The 16,970-nt window shown below is 43.4% G+C and overlaps 1 protein-coding gene across 5 annotated transcripts in view; it reads left to right on the forward strand.

Moving 5' to 3' along the window:
- The window catches only part of GRM8 (glutamate metabotropic receptor 8), a 766,318-nt gene extending 749,863 nt beyond the window's left edge, over positions 1 to 16,455 (forward strand). For all 5 annotated transcript variants that reach the window (XM_033958931.1, XM_033958935.1, XM_033958933.1 and 2 more), the window contains 2 exons: positions 1,997 to 2,243; positions 15,933 to 16,455. In XM_033958931.1, the coding sequence (XP_033814822.1) occupies positions 1,997 to 2,243; positions 15,933 to 15,982 (297 nt within the window). In that variant the 3' untranslated portion in view covers positions 15,983 to 16,455. The remainder of the gene's footprint in view (positions 1 to 1,996; positions 2,244 to 15,932) is intronic.
- Positions 16,456 to 16,970: the final 515 nt, after the last annotated feature.

Consider the following 16,970-nt stretch of genomic DNA (forward strand, 5'->3'; position numbering starts at 1 on the left):
CCGCTATAAATGCTTTTCCTTATTATGACTGGGATAGCCATGCAAATGATTACTCGCAATTGGAAGAATTGGGATCACCTTAGTTTTACTTTTTGGTAGGCGAGCTTATGTTTAACTTATAAATATGAGAAAATGAATGCTGACATGCTGGGGCATAATAAGATGTTCAAATTAGTTATGGGTCCATTGATGTCTTTTGTAGATTTGCTATAGTTGTCCATTATCTTTATTTTCCATTGTTTTTCACCCACACATCCAGGGGAGGGGGGAGCTGGAGGGAAGGGTATATCTTTTGTTTTGGTATTATTCCTGATGGTAATGATGAATGGGGGAGGGAATTTTTATCTTTTGTATAGATACTGACTGATTATAAGTGCTTGGTTGATTATCATTATTTGTATATAAATTGTATTGCACTTTTTGTTGGCATTAAAAACTAAATAAAGTAAAAAAGAAAAGCTTGGGATGATAGCTTAAAGATAAATATATTCAACATTCTGCTTATTAATGAAAACAGAGGAAAACTACAAAGCTTAACAAATGAAGTCTATTGTTTTAATTTGAACAGTTCCCATCTTAATTAATAGGACTGTGTCATTTCTATCAGCTCTCTCCTCCTTAAGGGAATTGCTTAAGATTTGGTTTTTCATAGTTGATGATAATTTGTAGATAAAACCTTCACTTTGAAATATCAGGTTTTCATGCTTGTCAAAAGGTGTTTGAGATCTCATTCTTACAATGTCCCCCAAGGAGCTATTTTGGAGTGGAATCCTTAAGTCTATAATAGCTGGAAAAATGTATCTAACATACTGCATCAGGATTATCATTGTACAGTGATGTGAACTGTAAAAGTTACATCATTTAAGCTGGCATATGTTGCTCTTTTTAAAAGCTGGCCTTAAGACTAACGTTGTATCAAACTTCCTTATTGCATCTTGTGTTTAACAGATTGTTAGATAAACAAAATTGTATGCTCTGATGAACTACTGAATGACATATTTTCCATAAGGTTCTGTTTATTAAAATAAATGATACATTATTAACCATATTTTTTTCAAAGCTCTCTGCGGGGTCATTTGTTTTCTTGTCATTTAGAAAGAGAACACATAAGAACATAAGAAGATAAGCAATGCCTCTGCTGGGTCAGACCTGAGGTCCATCGCGCCCAGCAGTCCGCTCACGCGGCGGCCCAACAGGTCCAGGACCTGTGCAGTAATCCTCTATCTATACCCCTCTATCCCCTTTTCCAGCAGGAAATTATCAAATCCTCTCTTAAACCCCAGTACTGTACTCTGCCCTATTACGCTCTCTGGAAGCGCATTTCAGGTGTCCACCACACATTGGGTAAAGAAGAACTTCCTAGCATTCGTTTTGAATCTGTCCCCTTTCAACTTTTCCGAATGCCATCTTGTTCTTTTATTTAGCTCTCGTATGTACATAGCAGCCAATGTTTGTTTTTAAATATTTGTTTACCTGTATATTTTTTAAAGAAATATTCGCTACTTCTTCCACCCGGTTCAGATGACAGAAAGTCAAGGGATATTTGATGAAGCCATATATATTTAGATGATGCTTCCTTTTACTTTATCTCACCCCCTCTTTTACTAAGGTGCGCTATGCTTTTTAGCGCATGCTAAATATTAGCGTGTTCTAATCACCCACTAAATGCTAATGTGTACATGTTATCCTATGGATGCATTAACAGCATTTAGCGCACCTCTTTAACAAAGGCGCGCTAAGTGTTGTAGTGAGGATTTAACTCACGCTAAATCAACGCATGTGCTAACCGCTAACGCATCCATATGATAACATGCACGCATTAGCATTTAGCGCGTGTGTAGCGTGCTCTAAAAAGCTTAGCGCACTTTTCTAAAAGAAGGGGATAGCATTGTTTTATAGTTCTCATTGTATCAGTTTTCAATGAGTGGTCAAGAAATCAGTGCATTTAAAAAGTTGAACATTAATGCTTATTTTCTTTCTTATTTTTCTTTCCTAGATGTATATCCAGACAACGACATTGACAGTGTCGATGAGCTTAAGTGCTTCTGTATCTCTGGGCATGCTTTACATGCCCAAGGTTTATATTATTATTTTTCATCCGGAACAAAATGTTCAGAAACGAAAAAGAAGTTTCAAGGCTGTAGTGACGGCGGCCACCATGCAAAGCAAGTTGATCCAAAAAGGAAACGACCGACCAAATGGCGAGGTCAAAACAGAACTTTGTGAAAGTCTTGAAACCAATAGTAAGTCATCTGCAGAATTCCCCATAGTCGGCAACAAATTCTAAGACACCATTTTACACCATTCTGGTCCCAAATTTGCATTACTTCAGAGCTGAGTATGACATTTTCTGTCAGAACAAGATCATTTTTTCAATCTGTTGTGATCAGCCCCAAGCTTTCTAAATGTCATATTTTGTGACCTCCTTCCTATCTGTTTATCCCAACAGACTCTGTGCCAGCCATCTTGTTCCCATCTAATATCTGACTTGGCAACTTGTCTAGATGAAAAACTGTAATGTAGAAGAGCACTAGGTGTAATCCATGTTATTTGAATGTTATGATGCGTGCTATGCTGATATTGCATTATCTCTCTTCTAGTTGGATTTTAGTGCAGTTATAAGTATATTTGTGAAACTGTTTCATGATAGTCTTATTACTAAGGGCTCCTTTTACTAAGCTTCGCTAGCGGTTTTAGCTAGACGCTAACGCCTACATTGAGCTGGCTAGCGCACCTCAGTAAAAGGAGCCCTAAGTTTCAATTTGCCAATTTTGAGTTTACTTCATTCATTGTTGTTGTTTATGTGCTGGATTTTTACTATTATTATGCTGTTAACAAAATTGTCAGTTCTATGTTGAATTGTGCTTGCTGTTTATCTGAGGACAAGCAGGCAGCATATTCTCACATGTAGGTGAAGTCATCCGTGGAGCCTGGTATGGCCAGTGCAAAAGTGTACTGTCATTTTTAAAATGAAAAAACCCTTGAACAGCCCATACCACGCATGCGTGACTTCCTTCCTGATCACTGCCAGGTCATGGGATCATCAGTTCTTTGTTTTCTGCCGAGCGGAGAAGACGCTTTTAGAGTTCCTCTAAGTGCACATTTTTTTTATACACATATTTAATGTATATACATAGTAACATAGTAGATGACGGCAGATAACGACCCAAATGGTCCATCTAGTCTGCCCAACCTGATTCAATCTAAAAATTTGTTGGGTTTTTCTTTTTTGCTGCTTCTCCATTGCTATTTCTGGGCAAGAATCTAAAGCTCTGCCCGGTACTGTTCTTAGGTTCCAACTACTGAAGTCTCCGTCGAAGCTCACTCCAGTCCATCTACACCAGGGATCTCAAAGTCCCTCCTTGAGGGCCGCAATCCAGTCGGGTTTTCAGGATTTCCCCAATGAATATGCATTGAAAGCAGTGCATGCACATAGATCTCATGCATATTCATTGGGGAAATACTGAAAACCCGACTGGATTGCAGCCCTCAAGGAGGGACTTTGAGACCCCTGATCTACACCCTCCCCGCCAATGAAGCCCTCCCCAGCCCATCCTCCCCCAAACGGCCATATACAGACACAGACCATGCAAGTCTGCCCAGTACTGGCCTTAGTTCTTCAATATTTACTATTATATTTTTATTCTAGACCTCTGTGTTCATCCTACACTTTTTTGAACTCTGTCACCATTTTCCTCTCCACCACCTCTCTCGGGAGCGCATTCCAGGCATCCACCACCTTCTCTGTAAAGAAAAATTTCCTTACATTGCTCTTGAGTCTCCCACCCCTCAACCTCAAATTATGTCCTCTGGTTTTACCATTTTACTTTCTCTGGAAAAGATTTTGTTCTATGTTAATACCTTTCAAGTATTTGAACGTCTGAATCATATCTCCCCTGTTTCTCCTTTCCTCTAAGGTATACATGTTCAGGGCCTAATTTTTGTGCCTTCCCGTCTTCTAGTCATAATGTTTGATTTTCTTCTTAACCTTTTCATTTGATACCAACATTTTCAATTTTTAACTAACTTTTATTTTGGAGCTTACTGGCCCTTTTTTTTTAGCCTATTCTAATGCAGAGAACGTTGCTCTGTTTTCGGTATATCTTTTACACAACTATTGAGTCTTATTTGAGTCTTATGACCTTGCATCGGCAGTTTTCCTGTCCATGTCCAAGGTTTTAAGTAAGGACCTACACAACTGGTGTTTCCAATGCCTAAGTCCTGAACACTGGGACATTTCTTGCACGCTCTGCTCCAAGTTGCAGAAGGTCACTTAAAGCCAGAAATTTTTTGGATCAACTTTGGGGACATTGATAATGTCTGAAAATTCAGATGTCAATGCACAGCATCAAGCAATTGTTTCTCCGGTGCTGCCTGTCTCTGAGGAACCTGGTAAAAAAGCAAAAAAAGCATAAACACCACCAATCTTTGGTCATAAAGTCTTCCTTGAAGAAGGCATTCAGCACCAGGACAAATGACAGTAATCTCCCTAAGAGAGAAGGTAGGATAAATTTGTACACAAAATGTTCCAAGCAACCATCCTGGCAAACATAATTTTAAACTATAGTTTCTACATGACATTTTATCTGAAATCTCTGGTCCAAAAGATATCTCTATATCATTAGAACATCTTCACTTGTACCATCATTTAGTCAATGATCTCCTTGAAACAAGGGAATACATGGCTTGTTCAACATTTGACACCTTTGATATTGCCTCTTAAGCGTCTGCAGCATCCGTTGGCAATGCACATACAACCTTGGCTGCTGATATCTGATCTGGATACCAACATTCAAGACTGTATTTCTAACATACCCTACAAAGGAGATAATTTATTTGGAGACTGTATAGAGGAGGCCACTCAAAAACTCAAATGTCATACTGACTGCATGATGACCTTGTCCTCAAAATCTTATCAATGTCATCCTACAAGGAGATATTCAAGCACTTTCAAACACAGATATTGCCAGCTTGCTGTTTCTACTTAACCAACAACTCAAAGACAGTGCAGACAACAAAGGCAACACAAAGCTTCTGTGCCTTCTCAATTCAAACTGCAGCAGTCTTTTTGACTTTCTTCTGGAGACCATAGGCAGTATTTCTGAATCTTCACCTCAGAGGCTCCCTAATGATTCACCCAATACCATCAATTCTGTACCCTTATAATTTCAGATCACTGGGTCCTTCAAGTAGTGAGTCAGGGCTATGCCTTTCAATTGCAAAAAAGACCCCCCAAATCATCCTCTAAGAGAGTCTCTTTTCAACTCCCAGAAAAAGACCCTCCTTCACCAGGAGCTCTCAGCCCTACTCCAGCTCAATGCTATAGAAGAAGTTCCCTTGCAGGAGAGAGACAGAGGGTTCTACTCAAAGTATTTTTTTTTCATACTGAAAAAGACTAGAGGTCTCCATCCAATTTTTGATATCCATGCCCTCAACAAATACTTGGTAAAGGAGAAATTTTGAATGGTGTCTCTGGGAACATTTTTACCTCTAATGGACAACAACAACTGGCTCTGTTCTCTAGACTTCAAGGAAGTATATCCATCCTCCCAGTCCATAGGAAATATCTTTACTTTTGAGTGCGAGCACAACACTTATTAATATAAGGTGCTCCCTTTTGAACTGCATAAAAGTATTCACAAGATGCCTTGTAGTCGTGGATGCCTTGTAGTCAACTACAAGAAATCAGATATAGAACCCACACAGACTCTGGAGTTCATTGGAGCCCTCTTAGACATGACCCAAACTGGAACCTACCTGCCTCAACAAGACTTGATACTGTACTTCAGATAAGGAAGAGGGTCCCCTCACGTCATTGTATAACAGCACGACAAATGCTACAACTTCTTGGCCACATGGCCTCTATAATATATGTAACTCTGCCCATTTATATCTCAGGGAGCCTCAGTGGGTGCTTTTGATCCAGTGGTCTCAAGCCACCGGTCTACTATCCCAATGGATCAGAGTAACCTTGCAACTATGACAGTCTCTTCAGTGGTGGCTAACCAATCTATTCAGTGGCCTGTTATTCCAAGCACCACTGCATCAAAAGATATTGAAAAGTGATGCTTCCATGCTTGATGGGGAGCATATCTCGATGGTCTCTATATCAAAGGCTCTTGGACACTTCCTGAGAGAGCTCTATTTATCAATCTCCTTAAGCTTCAAGCAATTTGCAGTGCTCTATGCACATTCCAGGATCAATTCCTCAACCACATAATGCTCATCTGATTGGACAACCAAGTAGCCACATACTACGTGAAGAAACAGGGTAAAACAGAGTCTAACCTGCTCTGCCAAGAAGCAATCAAAATCTGGTCTTGAGTGATACCTTGCAATATTTCCCTCAAAACAGTTTATCTAGCAGGAAAACAGAATATCTTAGCAGACAAGTTGAGCAGACTCCTGTAGCTGCACAGTCACTCAGCTCAAACATTCTACGTTAGATCTTTGCAACTTGGGGGGACCCCAGAAGTGGCTCTCTTTGCTTCACCTATAATCACAAACTTCCACTCTTCTGTTCGAGACTCTAGAGTTTAATCTTTTTCTCCTCGACTGGTGAAACAAGTTCCTTTATGCTTTCCCTCCAATTCCTTTACTCGAAGAGACTCTATTCAGACTTCACCAAGAACAAGTCACCATGATTCTAATAACACCTTGATGGCCACGGCAGCTATGGTTCCCTCTCCTCCTACAGTTCAGTGTTTAGCAACCCATCACACTTCAAATCTTTCCTACCTTGATGACACATGACAAAAGATCTCTTCTCCGTCCCAATCTATGTATGTTGACTCTCACAGCATGGTATCTCTCTCTCAGCTACTAATTGCCATAGCAGTTTCCGCACCAGTATCAGCCATCATTGAAGCCTCAAGAAAGCCATCTATTCAGTGCTGCTATGTATCATTTCAAATGGATTTGTTTCACAGTCTGGTGCAATAACAAATCACTAGATCCAATATCCTGTCCTCTTCCATTGATCCTGGACTACCTTCTATATCTCTCTGGCTCTGGTTTAAAATTTACTTCAGTCAGAGTTCATCTCAGTGCAATTAGTGCTTTTCACACTCATCTAGACAAAAAGCCATTGTCTGTACATCCATTGATTTCAAGATTCATAAAAGTCCTTCTCCATACCAGGCCTCCAATTCAGTGTCGTACGTAGCATATGTGACACCCCGGGCCCATCATTTTTGACCCCCCCCCATCTGTACGAAAAACATGATTTTTAGTAACAAGCCACATGTCACACATGAGTACCTAGGAAAAGGCAGCATCTTACATATGCAGTGAGCAGTACAACATCAATACACCCATTGTAAAACTAAACAAGCCAGACTAGTACAGATCAATCCTGCAGTCAATCCTAACAAAAAAACCATGTCTTTCGAACACACAGAACACAGAAAACACCTTCGCCTAGTATGGAATATGTCATCACAAGCTAAGCCCTCCTCCTTTTACAAAACTGTAGTGTGGATTTTAGCCATGATGGTAACAGCTCTGACGCTCATAGAATTCTGAGCTGCTACCACCACAGCTGGCACTAAAAAACGCTCCACAGTTTTGTAAAAGGGGGGATAAAATAGAAATGCATAGACAAAGGTTAAATTGAACCAGTAAGAAGCTGGACTCTGCATACAGTGCACCACAGAAACAGTGACACATGTCTCCTAAAGCAATAAATAAATAGAAAATTTTTTTCTACCTTTGTTTTCTGTGGTTTCTGCTTTCCTCATCTTCTTGTAACTCTCTTCCTTCCATCCACTGTCTGCCGTCTCTCTTCCCCTATATGGCATCTTCTCTCCTTCTATGCCCCTTCCAGAAACTGCATGCCTCTCCCTTTCATCTCTCCTTTCACCCCCATTGGTCTGGCTTCTCTCTCCTGTCCTCTGCAATCCCTTTCCCTTTTTTCCCTCATTTTCCTTTTCAATTTATTTTCTGCATCTGTCTAGATTACGTTCTTACTACCTTCTCATCAATGTCCTTTTTTACTGTCTACCTAAAGCTTGCCACCTCTTTCCCTCACCCCTCCAGTGTTTCCCTAACTCAATCCTTTTCTCCCCATCATGTGCCCTCCTTTTATTTATCCCCTCCTTCCATCATGTACCCTCTTTCTCCAACCCTTCTCCTTTCTCTGTCCACTTCCATCTAGCATCTGATCCCCTCTTTCTCTCCTCCCATTTCCTTCCTGCATTTGCTCCCTTATCTCTCCCATCTGCACTTCCATCCAGCATAGGCTCCCCACTACCATCCAATGTCTGCCCTTTCTCTCGCCATCCACCCCTCTTCAATCAGCATCTGCTCCTTTCTCTCCCTCCAATATCCTTCCCCTTATGTTTCTCCCCTTTCTCTGTACATCAATTCTATCAGCACCACCCTTCCATACCACCCTGCCCCCTTTCTTTCCCTCCACCACTCTTCCATTCCAGCAATCCTGCTCCTTTTTCTCCCTTCATGCAGCAAAGTCCCACGATGATTGTAGCTGCTGGCTGCCAGTCCACCCCACTCCGACATACTTGCTCTGGAGCGGACTCAGCAGCTGCATTCTGGAAGGTCCTGCGATGACTCGTCTGCTGACTCTGCTCCAGAAAAGGGAAGTTACGTCGGAGGGGGGTGGACCCAGCAGACACAGGGAGTTGTGGCAAAGTCCTGCAATGACTGCGTCTGCCGGGTCCACCCCCTCCAATGTAACTTACTTCTTCCGGAACAGAGCCGGCAGATGAGTCAGTGCAGGACCTTCCTGCACCTCAGCATGGCTGCCGACTCTGCTGCACAGAAAGTAAGTCAGAGGTAACGTGACCATTTATTTTTTTCATCAAAAGGGGACATCTATTAATTGACTGTGTATCCTTTCTTTCTGCACTCAGGCCCAACAATTGTCCCTTTCTATTCCCTCCCTCCTCCCTTCCCATGTCCTTAGTGCCCCCAGTGCCTCCGTCCTCTGTCCATAGTGCCCCCAGTGCCTCTGTCCCGTGTCCATAGTGCCCCCAGTGCCACCTTCCCGTGTCCATAGTGCCCCCTTTGCCTCCATCCTGTGTCCTTAGTGCCCCCAGTGCCTCCTTCCTGTGTCCATAATGCCCCCAGTACCCCTTCCCGTGTCCTTAGTTCCCCCTTCTCATGTCCTTAGTGCCTCCTTCCTGTGTCCATAGTGCCCCCAGTGCCTCCGTCTTGTGTCCATAGTGCCCCCAGTGCCTCCTTCCCGTGTCCATAGTGCCCCCAGTGCCTCCTTCCCGTGTCCATGGTGCCCCCAGTGCCTCTTTATCGTGTTCTTAGTGCCCCAGTGCCTCCTTCTTATGTCCCCCTACTACCTTCCAGATTTTGGCCACCCCCAAAGCCAGCCTGCCTGTCTACCTATCTCCCTCCCTCCCTGCCGCGCTAAAGCCAGCCAGCTTGCCTGTCTACATCCTGCCCTCCCTGCCACGGAAAATAAATAAATAAAAGCGCCTCTCCCCTTCCTTTCCCCTGGCCCGCACCTACAATCTTACCTCCCCCCGCCGAGAAGAAGTCTTTCTGATGTCAATTCTGACGTCGGAGAGGATGTTCCAGGCCAGCCAATCATTGCTTGGATGGCCCGGAACGTCCTCTCAAAGACTTCTTGTTGGTGGGTGGAGGTAGGATTGTAGCGGCGCGGCTGGGGAAAAGGAAGGGCAGGAGGACCTGGACCTGGCCAGCTGTGCACCCCCCCAAGCTGTGCACCTGGGGCGGACCTCCCCGCCCCCGCCCCCTCCCCTTGGTACGCCACTGCTCCAATTAAACCTCCTCCAGTGGCTTGGGATCTTAATGTACTTTTAACTCTGATGAAGCATCCATTTGAGCCTCTTTTGACTTCATCTTTGAAACATCTAACTTGGAAAGTGATATTTTTTCTAGCTATCACATCTGCATATCGAAATGATGAACTTCAAGCACTTGTATTAGATCCAACTTATACAAGAGTTCACCATGACAACGTAGTTCTTTGTACTCATCCAATATTCCTCCCAAAGATCATCTCAAAATGTCATCTAAACCAATCTATATCTCTTCCTGTCTTTTTTAATTTTTTTCCAAAACCACATTCTCACCCTGGTGAAGCTGCACTGTAAACGTGCTCTTGCTTATTACCGTATTTTCACATAGATAACGCGCACCCGTGTAAAACGCGCACACGGGTATAGCGCGCGAAAAACACAACTTTATGTACAGAAATTTTTATATACCGCGCACACACGTATACCGCGCATGCTGCCCAACTCTCCTTTCACCCGCCCCGACTCTCCTCTGGCCACCCCGACTCTCCTTTCGCCCGCCCCGACTCTCCTCTCCCCCTTGAAGTCCTGTCCCCACCCTGAAAACCTGATGCCCCCCCCCGACGTTCAATTCACCACCCCCCCTCGCAGGACCGCTCGCACCCCCACCCCGAAGGACCGCCGACTCCCCGACAATATCGGGCCAGAAGGGAGCCCAAACCCTCCTGGCCACGGCGACCCCCTACCCCCACCCCGCACTACATTACGGGCAGGAGGGATCCCAGGCCCTCCTGCCCTCGACGCAAACCCCCCTCCCTCCAATGACCGCCCCCCCAAGAACCTCCGACCGCCCCCCCAGCCGACCCGCGACCCCCCTAGCCGACCCCCACGACACCCCCACCCCCCTTCCCCGTACCTTTGGTAGTTGGCCGGACAGACGGGAGCCAAACCCGCCTGTCCGGCAGGCAGCCAACGACGGAATGAGGCCGGATTGGCCCATCCGTCCCAAAGCTCCGCCTACTGGTGGGGCCTAAGGCGCGTGGGCCAATCAGAATAGGCCCTGGAGCCTTAGGTCCCACCTGGGGGCGCGGCCTGAGGCACATGGGCCCAACCCGACCATGTGCCTCAGGCCACGCCCCCAGGTGGGACCTAAGGCTCCAGGGCCTATTCTGATTGGCCCACACGCCTTAGGCCCCACCAGTAGGCGGAGCTTTGGGACGGATGGGCCAATCCGGCCTCATTCCATCGTTGGCTGCCTGCCGGACAGGCGGGTTTGGCTCCCGTCTGTCCGGCCAACTACCAAAGGTACGGGGAAGGGGGGTGGGGGTGTCGTGGGGGTCGGCCAGGGGGGTCGCGGGTCGGCTGGGGGGGCGGTCGGAGGTTCTTGGGGGGGGCAGTCGTTGGAGGGATGGGGGTTTGCGTCGAGGGCAGGAGGGCCTGGGATCCCTCCTGCCCGTAATGTAGTGCGGGGTGGGGGTAGGGGGTCGCCGTGGCCAGGAGGGTTTGGGCTCCCTCCTGGCCCGATATTGTCGGGGAGTTGGGGAGTCGGCCGGGCAAGAGGGCTTGGGCTCCCTCTTGCTCCAATCGTGGATGCGGGTGCGGGTGGGAGCGCGTGCGAGCGGTCGTTCGGGGTGGGGGTGCGAGCGGTCCTGCTGGGGGGGGTGAATCGGGCGTCAGGCGGGGTGGGAACTATGTAGAAAAACTTTTATATACCGCGCTCACGCGTATAACGTGCGAGGGGTATGCGCGGTAGGTAAAAATGCGTATAACGCGCGCGTTATATGCGTGAAAATACGGTACTTGGATTGCACCAACCCTCACAGGACTTGAACTCAACTGTCATTTAATCCTAACCGACTAGGAGCTTCTATCACCAATAGAATAATCTCCACATGGTTGATGGCCTGTATCTCTTTTTGTTATGCTTGGATTGACTGACACTTGAAGGCTGTGTTAAGGCACATAAAGTTCAAGCAGTAACAACTTCCAATCCCATTGAGGACATCTGTAACTAACTCATCTGCTCCTCAACTCATACCTTCACACCCCACTATTGCCTGGACATTCATTCCTGAAGGGGTAGTCAGTTTGGCCAAACAGTTCTACAAAATTTATTTTTCACTTAGAAACCAACTTCCCTCCAACCCTGTTATTTTCATCAGGCTCATGGTAATTATTAATAGCCCTCTTCTCAGAGGCATTAGCCTGGCAGCTAGGGAGTCCCACATGTGAGAATATGCTGTCTGTTTGTCCTTGGATAAAGCAAAGTTACTTACCTGTAGCAAGTGTTATCTGAGGACAGCAGGCAGATACTTCATAACCTGCACATCTCCCCTGTTTGGCTTCTTGTATTTGTAACTGAGCTGATGGTCTCACATACCAGCAATTGGCAGGAAGGCACTCATGCATGCACAGTATGAGCAGTTTGAGATTTTTTTATTTTAAAAGTGACAGTACATTTTTGCACTGTCTGTACTGGGCTCCGTGGATAATGTCACACTCATGTGTGAATATCTGCCTACTGTCCTCAGATAATACCTGCTACAGGTAAGTAACTTTGCTATACCACCTTGATAAAGGTGGTTAATAAATCCCAATATATACATAAATAATAAATCAAAACAGGAAAACAAAATAATAACTGGGACCAGTAATTCTTTATTTAAGTCAAAGACCCGACACTGGCAGTGTTTCGGCACTCAGCCTGCGTCAGGGATCTTTTATGCAGTAATCAAACAATCGGTACATATACAGGTTGACTCATCAATCCTTTCAAAGGTCGTAACAATTTCAACTTCAAAAATATCTTCTGAATAGCCTCAAAAATATCTTTTGAATAACCAATCTGAGATGTGGTTTCATTGACAGTGAAGAATCAAGAAGTACTGTACTCCCACATAGTTCAGTTCTTCTAAAATGGGAATTTCAGTATTCTCATAAGAAAAAGTCACAGAAAATTGAAGATTCAATCTAGAGAGCAACAAAACCTGAGTTTTGGATGGATTCAAATGTAAGTGCACTAGCGGTTTTTAGCGCAGAGAGCCGCACTGAATGGCCCATGCTGCTTTCGACGCTCATTGAGTTCCTAGGAGTGTCGGGAGCAGCGTGGGCCATTCAACGCGGCTCTCTGTGCTAAAAATTGCTAGCGCGGTTTCGTAGAAGAAGGGGTTAATAGTATTGAGACATAATTTTATTTATTTATTTTAGTATTTATATACCACTTATAACCAAAGTAGTTTATATTCAAGTGCTCACTCATATGCCCCCTGTCTGTCTCAGGAGGCTCACACTCCGCTTAATGCACCCGTGGCAATGAGGGATTAAGTGATTTGCCCAGGGTCACAAAAATGTATCGAATCATGAACTGAAAAATAAAATTGAATGTCGTCAGCAAAGTCGGTGCCGCACACCCAAACAACTCTTACTGAGAGTATTTTTATTTCCCCATTAGTATGGAAATTATGTATGCATGAACCATTGCATATATGAGAACTCTATGCATGCACATGATATTGGGAAGCAGAGCTCAGAGTTTCAGAGTGTGCCCCTTTTCCAAATAGTGTGCCCACTTTCAAAAGAGGGCATACTATTATCGGCAAATTTAAAAAAACATTAATTCTTGTGGGGTTTATGTGTATTTTCAGGTTGTAATGGCACACAGTCACAAGGGATATTCCATTTTACATTTGAAATGTCATTGCGCTTTGACACTCAGTTAAAAACATTGTTTAACCTGCATTTTGTACTGAGCGTGGGTGTCTAATGACGCCTAAAAATCCAGTGCCATTTAGAAAATCTGAGCCTAAGAGCATTAGAGCAGTGATTCCCAACCCTGTCCTGGAGGACCACCAGGCCAATCGGGTTTTCAGGCTAGCCCTAATGAATATGCATGAGAGAGATTTGCATATGATGGAAGTGATAGGCATGCAAATTTGCTTCATGCATATTCATTAGGGCTAGCCTGAAAACCCGATTGGCCTGGTGCTCCTCCAGGACAGGGTTGGGAATCACTGCATTAGAGGATGCAATCGTATTGGTCTGTGCTTACCGCTAAAAACACCCATAGGAATACAATGAGCGTGTTTAGCAGTTAACACATGCTAACATGTTTGCGTACACTAATGTGACTGCACGGGCTCCTTTTACTAAGCTGCGGTAGCGTTGTTAGCACACGCTGACCCCCGCACTACGCGCCAAAAAAACTAATGCCAGCTCAATGGCATTAATGTCTAGCGCGCGTGGCAATTCAGCGCATGCTAAGCGCGCGCTAAAACTGCTAGCGCAACTTAGTAAAAGGAGCCCCTAGTGGCTGATTCTATAAAGGCGCCTAAAGTTAGGTGCCTCTTAGGCACTTAACTTAATTGGAAAAATACACTTAAGAGCCTCAATAATTGTTTAAAAAATTGTAATTGGTCGATAGGCGCCTATACGATTCTTTAAAAGACAGGCGCCTACTGCATGGTGCTTCGGCCCTCTTTTACAAAGGCACACGAAGAGTTTTAGCATGGATTTAGCGCATGCTAAATCGATGCGTACGTTAACCACTAATGCGTCCATAGGATAACATGCACGCGTTAGCGTTTAGTGCATGTTTAGCGCACGCTAATATTTAGCGTGCGCTAAAAAGCTTAGTGCACCTTTATAAAAGAAGGGGTTAGGTGCCTGAAATGTAGACCTTGAAAACCCTCACCTACATTTCAGGCATCTATGTTTTCACATAGTCACCGCTAGCCACGATTCTGTGAACAGCACCTAGGTGTGATTGACACACGATCGGTGCCATTTTTTTTCGGTGATGACCAATTTAGGCATCGTTTGTAGAATCAGCCCCTTAGTGTCCTTTGATGAATTCCGCGCCCCCCCCCCCCTTAGTACACCTAGTACAAATGTAATTCAGGTTCTAAAATATTGTTAATAAAGGAAATTAGCTAATAGCATTGTTTGTTTAAAATTATTTTATGAAACTTTGCCAGTTTTCATCTGAGACAACTTTAAAAATAACTGAACATGAGTCTCAACTATCTCTTTTTGGAAATAAATTGGATACATTAGATTTATCTGTTAATACATTGCAAAAAAAGCTGTATCCAATATTAAGGATGGTTCTATGGGCTCCTTTTACTAAGCCGCGTTAGGGCTTTAACGCGCAAAATAGCACACGCTACTTTGCCGCACACGCTAGAACTTCATGCCAGCATTGAGCTGGCGTTAGTTCTAGAAGCGTAGTGTGCAGTAATTTCCTATGTGCACTAAAAACACTAGCACACCTTAGTAAAAGGAGCCCTATACTGCATGATCATGTAGAAAGAATGGAAAATTAAATAAGATCTAAAAATTTGAGGTTTTTGAATTTTCCAATTTCCCATTACTTAGCTCCCCTGGAACTCCTGAGGATGTATATGAAAGAGGTCCTTCAATATCCTCAGGTGGACTTGGTTTCTACCTGATAACTTGTATTACATCCCCAGGAGTTGCAGGTATGTTGCAGATGAGGGAGGAAATTGATCAAATAGAATCTCCAGATAGTTTAAATATTTCTTAGTTTCTCGAATCTTCTAAAGATATGGTAGCTAAGTGAGCAACTCTGTTAGTTACATTCAAGACAGAATTGGAGAAGCAAACCGTTCTCAGATTGTTTTGGGAGGGGGGAGGGAAACCAGGACCTTTTTTGTGGTTTTCAATTGAGAATTTTCCTGGATGTTTCCAGGCAAACGCAACTCTGGAGGAAACAGTTCCTACAGCTCAAGCCTAAAGTTTTGGCTTTAGGAGCTGTTTTCTTTTTTAAATTCCCATGTAAATGCTTAGTAACACATGGAGTGGATAAATATGTGTTTCTTGAACCAATTCAATTAGAGAATTTCCTGAAAGATAAATCTTTGCCTCAGGTAGTATTAGAAACTAATGAAGAAGTTGGGGATAAAGTGTGATATATAAAAATTGTTTCATTATGCCTGTTCTTTGAAATATTACTTATTTCCTTACTTTAATGTATGAAATAGCCCCAGTGATATGGACTAGATCATGATTGCTTGTTTTGTTAGTTTAAATTTATTTTCCTTAAAATGTAAGAGATATACCTGAATTTGTAATTTATGTATTAAATGCAAATAAAGAATTAAATAAACCAAAATTTTTTTATGAATAATTCAAAAATAGAAGCATTTAGTGGTAAGCTATTTTTTTTTTTTTTTTGTCTTTTAGCTTCTTCTACCAAGACAACTTATGTCAGCTACAGTAATCATGCAAACTGAGCAGGGAAAAAGTATATAAATCCACCTACTTGGACCCCAGTACGGGGACTAAACTGAACAAGACCATCACGCATTCTGCAATGGAGATTGCCGCAGACACACCAGTCATTCTCCAAAGGAGCAAAGAGGAACCATGAGCCAAGAGCATTGGGGAATAACAAGTTTTAGAAAACACATGCGTGAACTATAAGAATCAAACTTTTAAACAGGCAACAAGCACAAGAAAACAGGAACTCCTGAGTTCATGGCACCATAACGGAAGGAAACTAATGTTGGATGTTTTATAAAAAAACAAAAAGCTGTCAGATTTAAACCATGTCACATGTTATACTTGTTAAGTACATTTTTGTGATTGTGAGAATTTCCATCCCAGTCCCACATTGTTCTACCTGTGTAAGAAGGCAAGTTTGTTCCTTGTATTGGCTGACTGTATTGAAACCCTGGGTTGTGCTAAAATAAATGCAATGGTTGAAGCATGCAGTTTTTATACAAATAATTTATTTCTAATAATAAAGGAATGTTTTGCAAATGATGAGACTTGTTTTTTTGCAGTTTAAAGAAAACCAAATTACTATTACACAGTGTCTAGTACTTTACCATGAAAAATGTATATATCAGAAGATGGAGGAGCAAATGAGCAGCAAAGGCTCATGGGTGAACAAGAAAAAGAAGTGACGTCCAATCAAAATGAAAGATCTAAGATGCAAAACCATAAACATAACGGCAGATAGGCCAAATGGTCCATTCAGACTGCCCATCCACAGTATCCACTATCACCACCTCTCCCTAAGAGATCCCATGTGCGATCCCACACTTTTTTGAATTCAGACACAGTCTTTATCTCCTCCACCTCTTCTGGGAGACTATTCTACACATCTACTACCCTTTCTGTAGATTACTCCTGAAGCCTATCACCTTTTAATCTTATTCTATGCCCTTTTACTCTGGAGTTTCCTTTCAATTGAAAGAGACTTGCCTCATGTGTATT

Source organism: Geotrypetes seraphini, chromosome 9 (genome assembly GCF_902459505.1).
Source record: "Geotrypetes seraphini chromosome 9, aGeoSer1.1, whole genome shotgun sequence".
In the NCBI taxonomy this organism is placed as follows: Eukaryota; Metazoa; Chordata; class Amphibia; order Gymnophiona; family Dermophiidae; genus Geotrypetes; species Geotrypetes seraphini.